The following is a 19,606-nucleotide window of genomic DNA, read 5'->3' as shown; positions in this document are numbered from 1 at the left end:
AAGTGTAGTAAGCAACTAACTTGAATTTGGTGTGAATCTTTGCCCATTTTAAGCTCTATTTGCCTCAGCTTGTTTGTATTTTGGACTACTAGTTATATGACAACTATAAATTTGCAATACTGCAGTGTTTCAGAGCTGCACCCTGTTAATTGATGCAAAAGCAGTTTTTCTAATGTTGTTCTTTACACGGACAACGTGTGTGGTAGTATACTCATTACATTTTAGTCAAGGATTAGAAGTCAATGGCATATTGTTGTCTCAGGCAGAAGATCTGTATTCATTTTGTGAGGTTCACTGACTAAGCCAATGGAGAGTGTGGGTACAATTTTCAACCTTGATCACTGCTGTCAGCCAGCTCTCAGCCTAGGCTCAGCTGTCATCTCTTTACATCTCTTGTGCTGGGTCACCTCTGGAACCTCAGCACCTGCCAAGTTTACGGTTCCCCCACAGGAGCTGAGCTCACTCTCGGGGTCCTTTCTGAGTCCAAATACCTCCAGTCCCTGGCACTGCTCCTTAGGTCCAGCTATAGGACACCGTCAAAGAGCAGACTTTCAGACCACCTCTCTCAGGGCTGCAGTGCCTGTCTGTCTACCCTAAACAAGAGAGGAGAAAGGAGAGTCTGCCTCAGCCTAGACTTGCTAGTAGCCTCTCCTCTTAGGCAACTGCTTTGTGGCCAGCTTCACCTTTTCTAAGCTCCCCTTCTCCAGGTAGCGCATGCTCTGCAGGTGTGCCTAATTGGCACTGCCTGAGTGCAGGAATGGTTGTTAGACTTTCTGTCATTGGGATAGGGGCATGTCTGATCACAGTCACCTAATTCCTCGTTTAGGTATCTATGGGGCTGATGTAAGGGACTAAAACAATATAAATTTAGGCATCATTATTTAAGTGCTCAATTTTAAATAAATGGATTTCTCCTGTGTCATGAAAAAAGGGCCCTCTTTTTCTTTGGGAACAGGCTGGTAGGAGAAGAGAAAAGGACTGCTGTGTTTATTTTTGTCAACACCATCAAATAAAATAGAGCCATTAAAGAGAGTGCTAGATGCTAAGATTCCCAAGTCCTAGATAGATTCAAAGTCCTACCAAACAGTCTCCTAAAATAATAAGCTCATTTTAGAAACATTAACAGAGAGGTATCTATAGAGCACAAAATTTTCAAAATCTACCCTCCCTTTTTGCATCTGCAAGATGAGGACAGAAATAACTGCAGAAACAATTTAAGGCATTTAGAGATCTAAGTATCTAACTGCACATGCAAATCAATTACCGTACTTAGTGGCAGAATCTGTCTAAATTGTGCCTACAAATGATTGTGGGAATAAAACCAGAGGCCCAATTAAGTCTAGGCTGAAAAAACAGGCCAATAGGATCTCTTTCTTAATGAATATATAATAGTAACCATAATTTCTAGGCGAAAGTACGTGCCTAAAAACTTGGCTGTCTGCAGTGTCACGTTGACTGCTACTCTAGAGTGGTGAGAAGGGGGGGGAGAAAGGAAGGGGAAAGGCATAGAGTAAAACACAGTGTTGAACTGTACTTTCATCAATATTAAGGAAAGTTGAGGCAAAGAAAAGTCAAAATACTAAATTAATAGAGTCACTTTGCATTAAAATTGAACACACAGTTATATAGAAGAGTAAATAGAATCTTAGTTGCTAGCTTGGGAAAATACAACCTCCTAAGTCCTAACTTTTCTGTACAGCCTATATTTCTAATGACAAGTATTCAGGCAGTTGAAAAATCAGAAGAAAAGGTTTAATTGAGCTGCTCAAGAGAACATCACTGTAAAAATGCTCACACCTTTTAAGAAGTCTTGCTATGCCAATTTCTTAACAGCAAAAATATTTGCATTCTTCCTAGCACTAAATAGGGACATAGTAAAATCTGCCACCATCCAGGAAACATATGTTACAAAGCATAATCTCTGAGTCTCAGTTCCTCATTTGCTCCCCCTATGTATGCTCTCAACCACAGACAGCAAACCCTCCTGATTTTAGGTTTTCTTTGAATCATGCTATGCTGTGAACTGGATCTCTAGTGGGTACATTATCTAACTATCAACTAACACCTTTATTTGAAGTGTGCATGTTAATTAGTATTATTTATTTGGCTAGCACAATAAGATTACACAGCTGGAGAGCAGTGCCAAAGGGTTGAAGTTGGCACAATATGGCGTGGTAAAGGATATTTCAGCCAAATGAAGAGATACGGAGCTGGATTTCTTGGTCCATTCTATCCACTTCATGCTGCTCAGACAGCACAAAGAGAATAGAGTCCCGCTGGAAATTAACTAGCAGAGAATCCTCTTGCCCAGAACTCCCTCTGGGCGTAAAGCCAGAAAACCCCTGCTTCTGTGCCAGCCACCCACTCTGACGTAATGGCACGGCAGGGTAGAGTTTGTTAACACCTAATCTACATTGATGTCTGAGAGATTGTAAACCAGTGATATAAATCAGAACAGACCCTCTTCTGTTCTATCTAATGCCTGGACTAGCCCAGTACTGAATCATGGAGCCAAAATCAGCTGTCAAATGGCCTCCTGTGCCCTGCAATGAATGGAACTCAGGGGCAGAGAATTGATGCTATGGTGTCAGGTAGTTAATACTGAAATGTGCCGTGGAATATATGGGTTTTAAGGAGAAGAATGGGAGAGTTTTATGAATATTGATTAGGAGGCATAAGAGGTAGTGTGCAAGGTGGTACGAACATGCAGAGTGAACAAATTAGCAGCAATGAATAATGTTATGAGAAAATGGAAAAGGAAGGAGTAAAATATATATAATTTTGTGTTCTGCTTGGTTACTATGTCAAAAGTTGTTGCAGAAACAGAGGGGATCAGAGATAGGTGATGAAAATACGAACACAAGAATGGCCATACTGGGTCACACCAAAGGTCCATCTAGCCCAGTATCCTGTCTTCCGACAGTGGTCACTGTCAGGTGCCCCAGAGGGAATGAACAGAAAAGGTAATCACCATGTGATCCATCCCCGTCGCCCATTCCCAGCTTCTGGCAAACAGAGGCTAGGGACACCATCCCTGCCCATCCTGGCTAATAGCCATTGATGGACTATCCTCCATGAATTTATCTAGTTCTTTTTTGAACTCTGTTATAGTCTTGGCCTTCACAACATCCTCTGGCAAAGAGTTCCACAGATTGACTGTGCGTTGTGTGAAGATTAAAATGAGATGTGGGTAGGCTGACCAGATGTCCCGATTTTATAGGGCCAGTCCCACTATTTGGAGCTTTGTCTTATATAGGCACCAACTGCCCCCGCTCCCCCATCCCCGTCCTGATTTTTCACACTTGCTGTCTGGTTACTCTAGGTGTGGGCAGGCTACCACATGAAGAGAGACTGAAAACCTTGAAAGTATTTAGCTTAGTGAAGAGTAAGAGGAGACATGATGGAGGCATACAAAACATTGGTATACAAAAGGTAAATCAAATGTATCACTTATCCTTTCATTAAAAAGCTACAAATTTAAAACTGATAAAAGGAAAAAAGGGTTTTACAACATCCGTAAAATAATCTGTGAAAAATCACTGCCACAGGTTATCATTGAGGCTGCTTAGCAGGATTCTAAATAAAAGATTAACATGGATAATGCAAACATCCACAACTACATTAGACAGATGTAACCAATATAAGAGATGTACATCTTTACACTTCAGGGCATACCACTAACTGATACAGATTAGGAAGAAACTTTCATTGTAAATCAAGTGATTTTCATATTTGTCCACTACAGCATTTTTTTTTGTGTGTGCACCTTCCACTGAAGCAGTTGATACTGGCCACTATTAGAGACAGGATATTGTGGGTGCCTTGTCACTTTACGTTGTCATATTCTGCAATCTGACACTGTAAAAAAATGCTTTGTGACAACTGACCAAAATGACGAAACACCTTTCTTCTAAGAAATTATATTTGTTTTTTTAATAAATGTTTGCACTTTCCTGCTTGTAGTTTCCACTGATGTGGAAGTACAGTCCCTGTGCTAAATTCTCCTCTTAGCTATTCTGGTGTGATCCCATTGATTTAATTCCCATGAATGACAAGGTTACTGGGCCAAAGAGCTCGCTCCCATTTAAAAGTCAAACATCAGTAATGCACTGTAGGAAGGTGCAGAACTTTTCTGATGACTCCTTCTGGAAGCCAATTTGGGTGACTCTGATTAGCTTTACTCCAGAACATAAAAGGAAAGAGAGGCCTTGAGGGAAAGGTAGGAGCTCCTAGAGCAGAGGTGGCCAAACTTACTAATCCTCCAAGCCGCATATGATAATCTTCAGAAGTTCAATAGCCAGGTGCACCTGCTCGGGGCTTCTGCCCTGTGATAGGGTGGTGGGGCGCCTGCCGAGGCCTGGGCCTTCAGCAAGAGGGTAGGTGCCTCGTGCAGGGCTGAGGCGCCTAGACCCCCGCCCCACTGGGCAGAAGGCCCTAGTCCCACCACCCTGCCACAGGGCAGAAGCCCCAAGTTCTCCCACTTCCCCCCACCCCAATCTGGCAGGTGGAGGCGGGGGCCTCCACAAGCTGCACTTTTACTGTAAAAGAGCCACATGTGGCTTGTGAGATGCAGTTTGGCTACCCCTGTCCTATAGGGAGAAATATTAATCGTCAGGAAATGTGCAGAAAGAAGCTTATGCAGAGGAGGGGATCTAGGACTTCTGTTTGTAAGTACAGTCATGTCCGTTAACTTGGGTCCCAGCATGCTTTCAGTTACACACCAGTGTTACTGCAGAGTAAATCCATGTTCATGTAATTAAAGACTGTGGGTCTACTTCTCCACACCACTGCCATAGATTTATACTGGTGCAACTCCACTTCATGACAGCACTTTGCTGGAGTTGCTCTAGCATAAGACTGGGACAAGGGAGTGAGGAAAAAATCAGACGCTATGATTTAATTCATTTTCCCTAACTTTTGAGTACTTCATTTTCCAACCTTCAAATGTTTAATGTCAAGTTTTTGATGGACTTTCCTTCCTCTTTTTTTTTTTTTTTTTTGAAAGTAAAAGAAAAGAAACTCTGATGTGGAGCTACTTGCTAGATAGCAACACAACATTCTACCCTGCACATAATGTGCAGTTTCTGAGGTCAAGGCTCATGTCCTGCTTCACTGAGTATGCACTTTGCATGCTGAACGAAAGTTTTCGAACAGCTTATAGGGGGCAAGAGTGTGTGTGAGTAGTATAACCACACAAAACAGAAGGAGTTTGAGAGCAGACAGAGGACTGAGACGCTATGAAAAAGCAGCAGTAGCAAATGCCTATCAGGAGTGCATATCGGGTGATGTGTGTGGAGCCTGTGATAATATTACTGGAGTGGCCTCCCCAAATTGATTGTGATACAGTCTTCCTACAAAACTGACTACAGATGGTGCTAGGTACAAAGTGACTCCTCAGTTTCATTTCTACAGCACAGTAAAGTACTGGCAAATGAATTTCAACTCTGTGCAATGGGCCAGCACAAGACCTATTTACTACTTACTCTCTTAAAATAACTCTTATGTTGACCTCCTGCTCAGTGCTGATCTGCCTCAGCAGCCATATAACAAACATATACAGGATGCAATTCTATTTCGCAGAAACTTCTTGTTTCAGCTGGTACAGAAGATTAGCATGCTGTTTCAGCTTGTGTGTGCGTTGGAGAAAAAAAGAATGACTGAAGTGAGCCCAAACTTTGTGGATGGCATATTTTCCATATTAGCACATTGTCTAGGAAGTTCTGAACTAGGAAATCAAGACAATTTGAAAGTTATGACAGGTTTCAGAGGGGTAGCCATGTTAATCTGTATCAGTAAAAACAACGAGGAGTCCGTGTGGCACCTTAGAGACTAACAAATTTATCTGGGCATAAGCTTTCGTGGGATATAACCCACTTCATCAGATGTATGGAGTGGAAAAATAATTTTCCCTCTGTTGATACTCACACCTTCTTGTCAACTGCTGGGAATGGGCCACATTCACCCTAATTGAATTGGCCTCATTAGCACTAACCCCCCACTTGGTAAGGCAACTCCCCTCTTTTCATGTGCTATATATTTATTCCTGCTTACTGTATTTTCCACTCCATGCATCTGATGAAGTGGGTTATATTCCACAAAAGCTTATGCCCAAATAAATTTGTTAGTCTCTAAGGTGCCACAAGGATTCCTCGTTGTTTTTACTGAAAGTTATGAGACATGCATACACATTTTTCAGCCATACTAATAGCAGGCATTAGATTGATATAATTATCTGAACCCAGGGATCAGAGAAACAAGAGTATATCATCCCTTTAAGCTCACCAGACAGCTTCTGAAGAACATTCACTGAAGTGTTAGACTTTCCAAAGTTGCATACTCCTTACTCTGGATCTAAATATAGGATAACTTTAATCATAATTAAGTGACAAATATATCATCAGCAGGATTAAAATTTAAAATTACCTTGTTGAATAACACCAGCAACAATGGAGAGATATTCCGCGGGATCCTGATCGGTGGAGATCTCTTGGCTTCTTTGGTCTAAGGTCAGTATCTCATGTAGAACGTCTGAGTTCTCCACCCCACAAAGTAGAATCACTACCCTACCTGGAGGCTCAAGGACCCTGTCCAAGAAATATCTTCTCTTTTGATCCAAGCATTTTAGAAGTCCATTTGATAGTATGAGCAGTTTACATCTATAACAGGATAGAGAGTGTGACCCCAGATGCTGAAAAGATAAAGTCTCTAGGTTGTAAAGTAAGATTCCTTCTTCCTTTATAATGTGTTTGAAAAGCGATTTTAAATACAGAGCCCATTCTTCTGCCTCTTCTTCGTAAATCACCAGAATGTCCTTTGTATTTTCTGTAGGAAAGAAAACATTTTTAACCTCCATTTTATCTAATATCCACAGCTAGCATTTTAGATTTTTTCTCTTTGTAATCTGAAACAGAATGGTAGAGATAGAAAATTGGATTTTCAACTGTTTGCAGAAAAAAATTGAACTTTATGTTCCAAACCAGAACATAAATATTTTTGAAATTTCCTGTGGAATAGAAATTCTGATAAAATATCCCTTTTGAAAGTTTTGTTTAGGAAAATTTTTGAACTTGTTTCAAAACAAAATATGTTTAATGTTTTCCTTTTCATAGTATTTATTGTCTTTATGTTTCATTATGTCTCATTAGCAGTAGTAGTAGTGAATCTCACATATCATGTCATATTATGCAGACAAAGTATAATATTCAAAACAATTACTTTCTTATTTTTATTGTATTTTATTTACAAAAAAAATATTGGTGCAGCTACTACTTAGTACAGATTAAAGCACCTTATTTTGTTGTTGAAAATGTCTCTTGTTTGTGATGTAATGAAGTAGTTTGACACTTTCAATAAGAAAATAATTGTTAAAGTGTCAAACTGTTTAATTACAACTTGAACAGGAGACACTAATCTAGAAAATAAGGAAGTGTTTTGATCTAAAAAGTAATAGAATACTTTGAGTATATTCTGTCCTCATAATATGACATACCACATTATGACATGATTTGACATAGATGATTGGTATGTCATTTTATGCACTACAACAATTGACGTATTGGGAACTGGGTTGGTTGTTTTTTCTATATATTTATTTTAAAATATTAATGTAAATGCTAATCTAATAAAACTGGGAATAGTTCAGCATCCGGCAAGTTGCTGCAGCTAGAGAAACAAAAGGAAATGTCAAATAAAGTAGGTAACGGCACACCCATGATGCTGACATTATAGATGATAGGATGCCATTGACACCACTGATATATTGATCAACAACAGTATACAGCAAAATACAATATGACATCAAACGAATTAATACAGTTCTATCCCTTTAAGCTCTTTTCTGTTGTAAGGATTATAGAAATATATTCTAATAGCAATTGTCACAAAGTTAATCACAGCTGGTTCTAAGCACCAGCATCCACAGACTACATAGTTTTAGCTCAGTAATACAGGTTTGTATGCTATGGATCATATTCGACACTCAGTTATAACGATGTAAATCTGAAGTAACAACACTGATGAAATTACACCTGCTTTATGCCATTTTAAGTGTGAACAGAATTTGGCCCAACATATTTGATAATTATATTAATTTAAAAGCTCCGGTTTTAGATATCTCTTAATAGAAAGCACCAAATGAACCAGAAAGTTCATTTCTATCCCACTATACACTAGTTATTTTGATTTTTTTAAAATACTGTAAACAAACAAAGCTTAGCCATGGGATCTGCATAGCTCTTATAGACATAGAAACACATACCACACAACAGCACACACCAACAATAAATACTAATCAATTACAGAATTAAAAATTCATAAATCAAACATCCTCTGTCATTTATATATTACATGTGCAGTAGAACAGTGGCATAAGTACATGACCCTTTGTGCAAGAAACAATGCTTATGTAATGAAGATTTTCTGCAGAGTCTATTCAGGTCAAATCCTAAGGTCTAACTTGGGTAATTATAGGGCCCCACCACCATAGTTACTGAGCACCTCACAATCTTTATTATATATACTCACAGAGAGAGAGCGCCTCAGAACACCCTGGTGATTATTCCCATTTTACAGATAGAGATCTAAAGAACAGAGAGACTAAATGACTTGTCCAAAGTCACACAGGGCACAGCAGGGAAGAAAGCCCAGATCTCAAGAGCCCTAGATTAGCGATATCACCATTTCAGGGTAACGGCTCCTGTGTCACCAGTTCTGTGATACACTCCAGGCGTTCCCAGTCAGGTCTCCAGTTTCCCTCAATCACCTATCTCTATGTAGGGACCCTTATAATACTGTCTTCTGACCAGGGGTTTTTAAGCCTGCACAGTTCCCTGCCTTACACTGTGATATCCCCAGCAAGCCAGCCTGCCAAAAAGTCAGCCCCTGTGCTTTGCTTTCTCTCCGAGGGCTACGATCAGCATACTGCCAGCAGTTACAAGTTACCACACTGCTCTTTCTAAGCAAGCACCTTTATTCTTAAGGAAAAGACATTACATAAGGTAAAGGCATTACACAAGACAAAACATAAGGACACAACAAAAATTCGTATACACACGCAAAAAGCTTACATTTTTGTCACGGGTATTTTTAGTAAAAGTCATGGACAGGTCAGGAGCAGGAAACAAAAATTCACGGCCTGTGAGCGGTCCATGATTTGTATTATATACCCCTGACTAAATCTTGGGTACTCAGGGGGCGGCCCAGAGGCGCCATGGGTGTTCTGGGGGCGGGCTGACAGCTTGAGGCCCGAGACCCCTGCTGCTGCTGGGGGGGAGGCGTAGTTGCCCGAGACTGACGCACGGCCGCTGCAGAAGTCACAGAGGTCCCAGAAAGTCACGGAATCCGTGACTTCTGTGACCTCCGTGACAGACTCGCAGCATTATCTATGGGGTCTTAGTAGGTCAAAGTCCTTCCAACTCTTTGGCAAGGGTTGAGCCTCCCTCCCTTGGACAGAAGGCTCTGTCCGTTTGCTGGATCCGAAAAAAGGCTTTGAGTCAGTTTACCTGCAGCCTTTTTCTGCCAAAAGCCCTTTGTCTGCTGGTCGCTGGAAAACCCACCTTAAACCAGTATATGGAAAGCAATCCAGGGTATGGTACCTCTCTAGAGTTGGTTAGTCTTAGTAATTCACCTTAGTCCCTCCCACCATTTGTAGTTCCTAGAGAAGCTGTGCTAACCCTCCAACATGGAGTAGAACAGACATACATAATACTATTCATAGGTATAAAATAATATGGTCTGCAAAGATACTGCGATCGCCTGCAATATCTGTCAAGTGTATTGCCACTGGACCATCGTTCCTTTCTTAGCTTCTAATCCAGGGGTTGGCAACCTTTGGCAGACGGCCCATCAGGGTAATCCGCTGGCAGGCCGCGAGACATTTTGTTTACGTTTACCGTATGCAGCCATGGCCCCCTGCAGCTCCCAGTGGCCGCGGTTTGCGGTTCCAGCCTGCACCGTTTCCTGCAGCTCCCATTGGCCGGCAACAGCGAACTGCAGCCACTGGGAGCTGCGGGGGGCCATGCCTGCGGAGGGTCAACATAAACAAAATGTCTCACGGCCCACCAGCAGATTATCCTGATGGGCCGTGTGCCGAAGGTTGCCGACCTGTTCTAATCATTCATCCTTTATATATAGCATAGTACATAATGGCATCCCAGAATAGTTGACAATGAATTGCTGCTCACTCTCAAACTAGGGGTGACTGAAAATTTTCAAAATACATTTGAAATAGAGGCCTCCATGTTTTCTATGGTCAAAATGTGAAATCAACCTTATGCAAGATAGCTCTCCATCCCTGTTTTAAAATGCAATTCTAATAAAAAGTGTTTTATAATACTATATTTCTCATTTTACTTAGAGCTAAAATTGAGTGCTATAGGTAGGGCCCTACCAAATTCACGGCCATGAAAAACGTGTCACAGACTGTGAAATCTGGTCTCCCCATGAAATCTGTTGTTTTGTGTACTTTTGCCCTATACTATACAGATTTCACGGGGGAGACCAGCGTTTCCCAAACTGGGGGTCCTAACCCAAAAAGAAGAGGTGGGGTAGTCGCAAGGTTATTGTGTGTGTGTGGGGGTCACACTATTGCCATCCTTATTTCTGCGTTGCCTTCAGTGCTGGGTGGACAGAGAGCAGTGGCTGCTGGCCGGGCGCTCAGCTCTGAAGGCAATGCCCTGCCAGCAGCAGCGCAGAAGTAAAGATGGTATGGTATGGTATTGCCATCCTTACTTTTGCACTGCTGCCTTCAGAGCTAGGCGCCATGCCAGCAGCCACCACTCTCCGGCAGCCCAGCTCTGAAGGCAGCACTGCCATCAGCAGCCGCACAGAAATAAGATTGGCAATACTGCAACCCTCCTACAATAAACTTGCGACACAATCCTCTTTTGGGTCAGCCCCCCTACACTTACAACACTTGAAATATCAGATTTAAATAGCTGAAATCATGAAATTTACTATTTTTAAAATCCTATAACTGAAATTGACCAAAATGGACCGTGAATTTGGTTATAGGACACTGGGCTAAGCAAAATGGTTTCACTTTTACAGTAGTTTAAGAAAGAGGAGTGGCTGTGAGGCTTTTTTTTTTTCCAGATCCTTGTCTTGATTTTGGTAAATTGTTCAGAAGAAAAGGATAAAAGAAAAAATGTTATTAGTCAGAGTTACATAAGGAATGTCAGAAGAGGAGATGGAAGTTCACAAATTGTAGGGATAGAAAAGACCCTTATAATTATCTAGTCTGATCTCCTATACCACAGACCACAGGACCTCACCCAGCAATTTCTGCATCAAGCCTATAATTTGTGTTTGAGCTACAGTATTTTTTTTAGAAAGACATGCAGTCTTGATTTAAGGACTTCAAGTGAAGGAGAATTCACCATACTCCTATGTAAATTATTCCACTGGTTAAGTATTCATTGTTAAAAATCTTCACCTTCTAGTCTGAATATATCTCTCTTGTCTCTTCGTGTTATCTCATTTTGCCTTTTTCTACTAGTTTAAAGAACGCCTTACTATCAGAAATCTTTTTCCCATGTAGGTACTTTTAGACTGTGATCAAGTGACTTCTCAGCCTGCTGTTGGATATACTTTGCAGACCTCAAATCATTCTTGTAACTTTTTTCTGAATCCCTTTCAGTTTCTCACCATCCTTTTTGTGAACATCAGAACTGGACACAGTCTTCCAGTAATTAGAGAAGAGAAGAGAAGAGAAGAGAAGAGAAGAGAAGAGAAGAGAAGAGAAGAGAGGTTGGTTTCAGCAAGAGTTCTATGCATGGCAGACATGCAGCATTGAACCCATGACTAGAAATGTCTGCGAAGTGCTTTTGAGTCCTTTAGTGTTACATAAATATAAATCATATACACAAAAGGTGAAATTCATATCTGTGCAGAGGGACATCAGAAAGGTTATGCACTGTCTCAGTCCAAGACTTAAGAGAAGTTGCAGTCTGAAGATGAAGGAATGGTGGGAAAGATGCCTTTAAGTTATGAAATATGAAAAAGCCTTATATTTTTCAAAATGCAAGTTTTTGTTTTAAAATATTGTGCAAACAACTGGACCACATGTGGATATGATATACCTGGATAGAAATTTCAAACTCAAAAGAGCCTAAGTGATTTGGGAATATGTGACATTCTATACCTTGGGGGAGTGTCCTGTAACCCCCATATTCCTCATTTCAATATAATTGTGATCTTACCTATAAAGCATGCCTTGTAAGGTATCAGGGGAAAGGTTATGATCTGCTGAAAGTCATTTCTCTATCCATATATGTATATCATTAATTCATATGAAGTTATGAGAATTGTGTTGTATGGTTGTCACTAAAACATGCTGTACATTGGGGAATCAGCCAGATATTAGCTCCCCAGAGGCAACAGCAAGGAAAATAACCAACACCCAGGAGGGGTGTCAAACAACCTGTAGATCTTCCCCTTAGGCTGGGGGGGGATCCTTTAGCAGTAGGCGGGCTTTGCCCTCCCACTTCCTGGAACCCAATAAGTACACTCCCATAAATGTAAACAAACTTGGTTGTCTTAGCAATTGGCTGAACAAGACATAGGACTGAATGGATGTGTATGATGTGAATTGAAAAATACTATTTATTTTGTTTATCTTTTTATAGTGCAAATATTTGTAATAAAAATAATATAAAGTGAAAAACAAACAAACAAACAAAAACAGCCATTGTCCAGCAAGGGAGCTACAATGTAATGACTCACCTGCATGAGGCCACACCAGGGGAATTGCTCAACCTTGCCTGGAGACTCAGCAATGCCCCCAGACATGCCTGGATTTGCGCTCCCCAAGAACATTGGACTAAGAGTATAAAACAGACACAGTGGCCACATGCTGGGCCTTTCTCCTTCACCCATCTACGCTGCAAGCAACAAGGACACTCTGAAGACTCTAACTAAGGGGACTGGCCCAGATTTCGAGATGGAAATCTGAGTACTATGAGCTGCAATATCCAGTGGGGTGAGAAAAACTGCTTAGTCTAGTTGTTGCCCAGTCTAATAGGGTTGAGAGTTTAGACTGCGTGCTTATATTTTATTTTATTTTGGTAACTAACTCTGACTTTTTGCCTATCACTTAATAGCACTTAAAATCTATCTTTTGTAATCAATAAATCTGTTTTACTGTTTATCTTTACCAGTGAGTTTGTCTGAAGTGTGTGGCAAATATGCTCAGGTATTGCAAAGGCTGGTGTATATCCACTTTCCATTGATGAAGTGCTGAACCAATTAATAAATTTGCACTGCTCATTTTGAGCAGTGCAAGATGGTATATTCCTGAGGTGAGTGCTGGGAGTTGGGGGGATTAGGCTGGTGCTTTTCTGTGTGTGATTCATGAGTGTCTCTGGGAGCATTCATGCAATCTAGCTGGGTGTGGGGCTCCACATGCTGTTGTGCTGAGTGATCACAGCGCCTGGAGGAGCTTGCTGCTGGTCTCTAGCTAAGCACTGTGAAAGAATTGGAGAGAATTACGCGGGCACAGCAGTCCCACAGTCCCAGGCTGCACCCCGGGGATCTCGTGACAAATACAAAACCCCAAATTCCACTGTGAGTGTATGACTATGTCCTCTGTTGAATGGGGATGAAAAGGGTGGTGGTTTGGGAAAGGGTGGGGTTTACGATTTTTATTAAGGCAAAATTACAATAAAATTTTCACATACTACATCATACATTACTTATTATGTATGAAGGATCAGGTTAATATTCAAAGTTTTAAGTTGTTTACTGAGAGATGGGTCGTATCTCTTTTTTGCAATATTGATGTTTTTTAAAGGGAGAAAACACACAATGGTGTATTTATGTAAGGAAAGGGAGGGAGTGAGATGTATCTATTATACATTTGCTGGAGAAAGGGATCTAAGACATGTATCATATAAACTTTAATTTAAGACATTTTTCTTTCCTGATCTTTTGTTTATGGGGAGACTCATAGGACTGGTACTTCATTACAGCAGTTTGGTGAAATGTTTATTGTTTAAATAAGAAGGCAAGTGCTATTAAATTACATACAGCTGTCTTTGATTTAGAGGTGGGAGACAAAGTGGGTTTGTTTTGCATTATGTGTTCCTCTTATTTTTTTAATTTGTGCCATTTGATTTGTTGCTTTCTCAGTCTCGATTTAACTTTTTTTTGTTAATAATGAATGTAAGAGCTGTGTTTGTTAATTACTGTGATAAACTCAGGACAGACGGCTTTAGGGGGGTTAGAAAACAGTCCCAGAAGGTTAAAAGGCCCTCCTCCCTATCAGCTGAGGAGGGGTGACTACAGGTCAATCAGGGTCAGCTGAGAGGGAGTTACCTGAGGTCAATTAGGATCAGCTGATTCCAACTAAGGGCTGCCTGAGACCTTTTTAAACCCTGCCCTGTGGAGAGAAAAGGAGAGGGAAAGAAAGGAAGGAATGAGTGAGTCGTCAAGCTAGCAGTAGACAAGTAGTAGCAAGGGAGCAATCCTCTCCAGGAGTGGAGGCTGCATTTTCTCCCATAAGGGAGAAAAACAAGCCCAAAACACTGGCTGAGAGAAGGGCAGACTGCCCCTGTGCAGCCAAGAGGGACTATTTTACCCCAAGCCCATCTCACCAAGGCAAAAAACAGCTGAGGCTGGTGAGACTGAGAAGGTGCCTTGCCACATTACATTTATTATAAAGCTGGCAGGAATCACTGTTAAAGTGGTATAGGTGATCAAATGTAGGGTTAACTGCTACTCACAGTTACTTATCCAGAGTAACTTCATTAAAGTCAGTGAAATTACTATAGAATTACAATATAAACTGTGAACAAAATTTTGCCCTTACTTTGAATATTTGCAAGGAGTCTACAGGAAGGTGATCAGATGAGATATCTTCCCCAGACACAGTGAGATTCAACAACCCATTGTGACACGAAGTATTCCTGTATTCACACCCTCCACACTATTGTAATAATCTTTGTACAAAATGTGCCTTGTAAGGTATCATCTGAAAACTAACAACTCTCTGATCATTATTATTCTTGCTTCATGCATGTACATGATGTATATTAAGAGTTATGAATATATGCTGGAATTATGATTAAAGTATGTGTAAGCCAGGTATAGCCAGGGACTTGTTAAAACAGGTTTATTGTTTACTTCACTTTACAGATAAGCAGTAAACAGGACCATCAAGACAGCTGCGGAAGGATATGGCAGGAAATAGAACAATTTGCATTTCAGCAAACACAAATGGAGGAAGAAAGAGCGTGGAGCTTCCTTCATCAGACTCAGGGTTCCCTTTCTCATAAACTTTACTTTGAAGGGCTTCAAAGGTTTATTGGTCTATAAAGACAAGGGGTCTGAACCTCAAGAATAAGCAATTGAACCAACTAATTTTACAATATTTCTCTATTATAAAGTGTATAGAGTGAAGTATTTTCGGAAAGCTAATGACACACTGTTAATTAACAGCATTGTGAAATGTTTGTATTAACACTATATGAGGAAATATGGATACTTAGTGATATTATGTTTTAAAGTCTGTGTCCAAACATGAAGAAACAAATGCTCTCCCAGACAAGAGAGAAGGCAGCTATTTGCCTGTCTCCTATGCAAATTAAGCATGGTGGAATCAAAACAACAGAAGCCCCACTTTACATGCAAGGGGATGGGAAGCCAACAGGAAGGGAAAAAACAGCATGAGGTCATCCTGCCATTTAAAGCAAGGTCATTGAAATTTGGAAGATATAAGCAAGGACAGGCGACATCTTTGGCATCCATCACTAAACAGACACAAGAGGCCAGAACTCTTGCAAGCTGAGAAAGATGGGTCCCTCAACCAAAGATTGATAGATACTCCCTGTAGAAATATTCCTCTTTAAAATATAGATGGAATTCTCTAAGGAAGCTTACTTGAAAACTACATTACACACAGATTTCCACCTCCACCCTCACTCCTCAAAGTAAAATAATTATTACAGGGTACAGAAAAAGATGAAGTCCAGATATAATTCAATAGAACTCAATAGTGAATACAGTATAGCAAGTATTTCACTCAGTCTCCGGGAACTGAATATAGATGAGAAACCTACTTACACAAAGAATGTACCTTGCTAGATTAAACTTTAGACAGTTTGATGCATCTTTATTCTTTTATTTGCCCGTAAACCTTTCAAACTATTTCTTTTACTTGGCATCACTTAACCTATGTCCAATTGCTAATAAACGTATTACATTTTTTCCATTATAAACCAACTCAGTTCTGTGTTTAAATGGAAGGGTGTATTTAAACTGTTATGTGCTTTTGTCTCTTTACAAGAACAAACCTTATTTCTCTGAACTGTCCAGTGGAGGGAAGGATATTATAGAGCACATGGTTTGGGGAAAATTCGGGATTGGGAGTGTGTATTACCCTGCAAGTAGTAACCAAGGCTGCTGCAAGCCAGAGGGTGGCTGTGTCTGTAGATAGGCTGCGGGGGTCCAAGCTACTGAACCTGGTCTGCCTAGCACACAGACACTCAGAGTGTGACTTGCATGCTTGTGGGCTTGTTGTGAACATCCCAAGTTGGCAGCTACGGCAGCAAAACATTGTGAGACACCCAGGGTTGCAGGGCAAGTAGTGACACAACTCCACATTGCACCCTGAACTGCTGTCACAACCATCCATTATTCACAAAAGGAGAGACCACCAGTCTATTCCTTGTAAGGCAGGGAGTTTTGCTATTAACTTCAGTGGAGCCAGTATTTCACATATAACACTCAACAGATAGGATTTATTTGTTTCTTTCACCTAGGTTGGTTTTGACTCAGTTTCTTAGAGATGAAAGGTTCTGCAACTGTTCACCAACTCACTAGTTATAGACCAAATAACAGTTAAAAGCCTCTACAAAGCCAAAAACCTACTGTATGCCCCAAACATTCATCTTTGTATATCACAATATTATTTTTCCCTGTAGAAATATTTCTCTTTAAAATATAGATGTAATTCTCTAAGGAAGCTTACTTGAAAACTACATTACACCCAGACTTCAATCTCCACCCTCACTCCCCAAGTAAAATAATTATTACAGGGTACAGAAAAAGATGAAGTCCAGATATAATTCAATAGCTCTCAATGGTGAATACAGAATAGCAGGTATTTCACTTTTGAGCAAGAATTTTCCCTTTACTGTTTTTATCTCTCACTATTTTTCTTTGAAGTTATTGCATTTTGTGTATAAAGTTGAGAAGAATTGTGTTCCTGTGAAAGTTAATGTAATAGAAACTATCACCACCTGACAAAATTAAGCTATGCTTCAACTGTTCATACCTGGAAACAGAGTCAAAGGTAGAAATAAAATGTATTATTAATTCTGCAATGAGAAACAGTAGGAAAGTTTATGTAGTCATCCATAGCAGGAAAGGACTTTTCTGACAAGCCAAAGTATTCTGTAGGTTACTGATGTGTGGTCACCCATAAAAGCATAACAACACTGCCATAAAACGTGCCCTCTAAACCATGGTTTGAAAAGAAAAATGTTAATCTAGTAAGCTTCAGGAGAAACCAAAAAAAATATGTTTTTTTGCATGGTGCTGGTAAAGAGGAAAATCAGGAACTTTTGCAGGCGGGAGGGTGGAATTTCATTCCAAGGTAAAGATTAGAAGGGATTATGAAGAAAAATAGAGTAAAAGAGAGTAGAAAATAATTGGAAAACTGAGGAGAAAATTACTTTAGAGAACAATTTCCTGGTGCAAGTGCTGGAGGAACCAACTAGGGGCAGAGCTCTTCTAGACCTGCTGCTCACAAACCGGGAAGAATTAGTAGGGGAAGCAAAAGTGGATGGGAACCTGGGAGGCAGTGACCATGAGATGGTCGAGTTCAGGATCCTGACACAAGGAAGAAAGGAGAGCAGCAGAATACAGACCCTGGACTTCAGAAAAGCAGACTTTGACTCCCTCAGGGAACTGATGGGCAGGATCCCCTGGGAGAATAACATGAGGCGGAAAGGAGTCCAGGAGAGCGGGTTGTATTTTAAAGAATCTTTATTGCGGTTGCAGGAAAAAAAGATCCCGATGTGTAGAAAGAATAGTAAATATGGCAGGCAACCAGCTTGGCTTAACAGTGAAATCCTTGCTGAACTTAAACACAAAAAAGAAGCTTACAAGAAGTGGAAGACTGGACAAATGACCAGGGAGGAGTATAAAAATATCGCTCAGGCGTGCAGGAGTGAAATCAGGAAGGCCAAATCACACTTGGAGTTGCAGCTAGCAAGAGATGTTAAGAGTAACAAGAAGGGTTTCTTCAGGTATGTTAGCAACAAGAAGAAAGTCAAGGAAAGTGTGGGCCCCTTACTGAATGAGGGAAGCAACCTAGTGACGGAGGTTGTGGGAAAAGCTAATGTACTCAATGCTTTTTTTGCCTCTGTCTTCACAAACAAGGTTAGCTCCCAGACTGCTGCACTGGACAGCACAGTATCGGGAGGAGGTGACCAGCCCTCTGTGGAGAAAGAAGTGGTTCGAGACTATTTAGAAAAACTGGATGAACACAAGTCCATGAACTGCATCCGAGGGTGTTGGCGGATGTGATTGCAGAGCCATTGGCCATTATCTTTGAAAACTCATGGCGATCGGGGGAGGTCCCAGATGACTGGAAAAAGGCTAATGTAGTGCCCATCTTTAAAAAAGGGAAGGAGGAAGATCCGGGGAACTACAGACCAGTCAGCCTCACCTCAGTCTCTGGAAAAATCATGGAGCAGGTCCTCCAGGAATCAATTCTGAAGCACTTAGAGGAGAGGAAAGTGATCAGGAACAGTCAGCATGGATTCACCAAGGGCAAGTCATGCCTGACTAACCTAATTGCCTTCTATGAGGAGATAACTGGATCTGTGGATGAGGGGAAAGCAGTGGATGTGTTATTCCTTGACTTTAGCAAAGCTTTTGATACGTTCTCCCACAGTATTCTTGCCAGCAAGTTAAAGAAGTATGGGTTGGATGAATGGACTATAAGGTGGATAGAAAGCTAGCTAGATCGTTGGGCTCAATGGGTAGTGATCAATGGCTCCATGTCTAGTTGGCAGCCGGTTTCAAGCGGAGTGCTCCAGGGTCGGTCCTGGGACTGGTTTTGTTCAACATTTTTATTAAAGATCTGGATGATGGGATGGATTGCACCCTCAGCAAGTTCACGGATGACTAAGCTGATGGGAGCGGTAGATACGCTGGAGGGTAGGGATAGGGTCCAGAGTGACCTAGACAAATTGGAGGATTGGGGCAAAATAAATCTGATGAGGTTCAACAAGGACAAGTGCAGAGTCCTGCACTTAGGATGGAAGAATCCCATGCACCGCTACAGGCTGGGGACCGACTGGCTAAGCAGCAGCTCTATAGAAAAGGACCGGGGGATTACAGTGGACGAGAAGTTGGATGAGAGTCAGCAGTGTGCTCTTGTTGCCAAGAAGGTTAACGGCATATTTGGCTGCATTAGTAGGAGCATTGCCAGCAGATCAAGGGAAGTAATTATATCCCTCTATTCGGCACTGGTGAGGCCACATCTGGAGTACTATGTCCAGTTTTGGGCCCCACACTACAGAAAGGATGTGGACAAATTGGAGAGAGCCCAGTGGAGGGCAACGATAATGATTAGGGGGCTGGGGCACATGACTTACAAGGA

At 41.1% G+C, this 19,606-nt stretch overlaps 1 protein-coding gene across 3 annotated transcripts in view; it reads right to left on the bottom strand.

Moving 5' to 3' along the window:
• BANK1 (B cell scaffold protein with ankyrin repeats 1) overlaps nucleotides 1-19,606 on the bottom strand; it is a 287,338-nt gene that overhangs the window by 238,840 nt on the left and 28,892 nt on the right. For all 3 annotated transcript variants that reach the window (XM_008179150.4, XM_024099921.3, XM_042859972.2), the window contains exon 2: nucleotides 6,424-6,822. In XM_008179150.4, coding sequence (XP_008177372.1) covers nucleotides 6,424-6,822 — 399 coding nt within the window. The remainder of the gene's footprint in view (nucleotides 1-6,423; nucleotides 6,823-19,606) is intronic.

Source organism: Chrysemys picta, chromosome 5 (assembly GCF_011386835.1).
Source record: "Chrysemys picta bellii isolate R12L10 chromosome 5, ASM1138683v2, whole genome shotgun sequence".
In the NCBI taxonomy this organism is placed as follows: domain Eukaryota; kingdom Metazoa; phylum Chordata; order Testudines; family Emydidae; genus Chrysemys; species Chrysemys picta.
The sequence above is the reverse complement of the archived record's forward strand: the minus strand, read 5'-3'. Positions and strand labels throughout refer to the sequence as shown.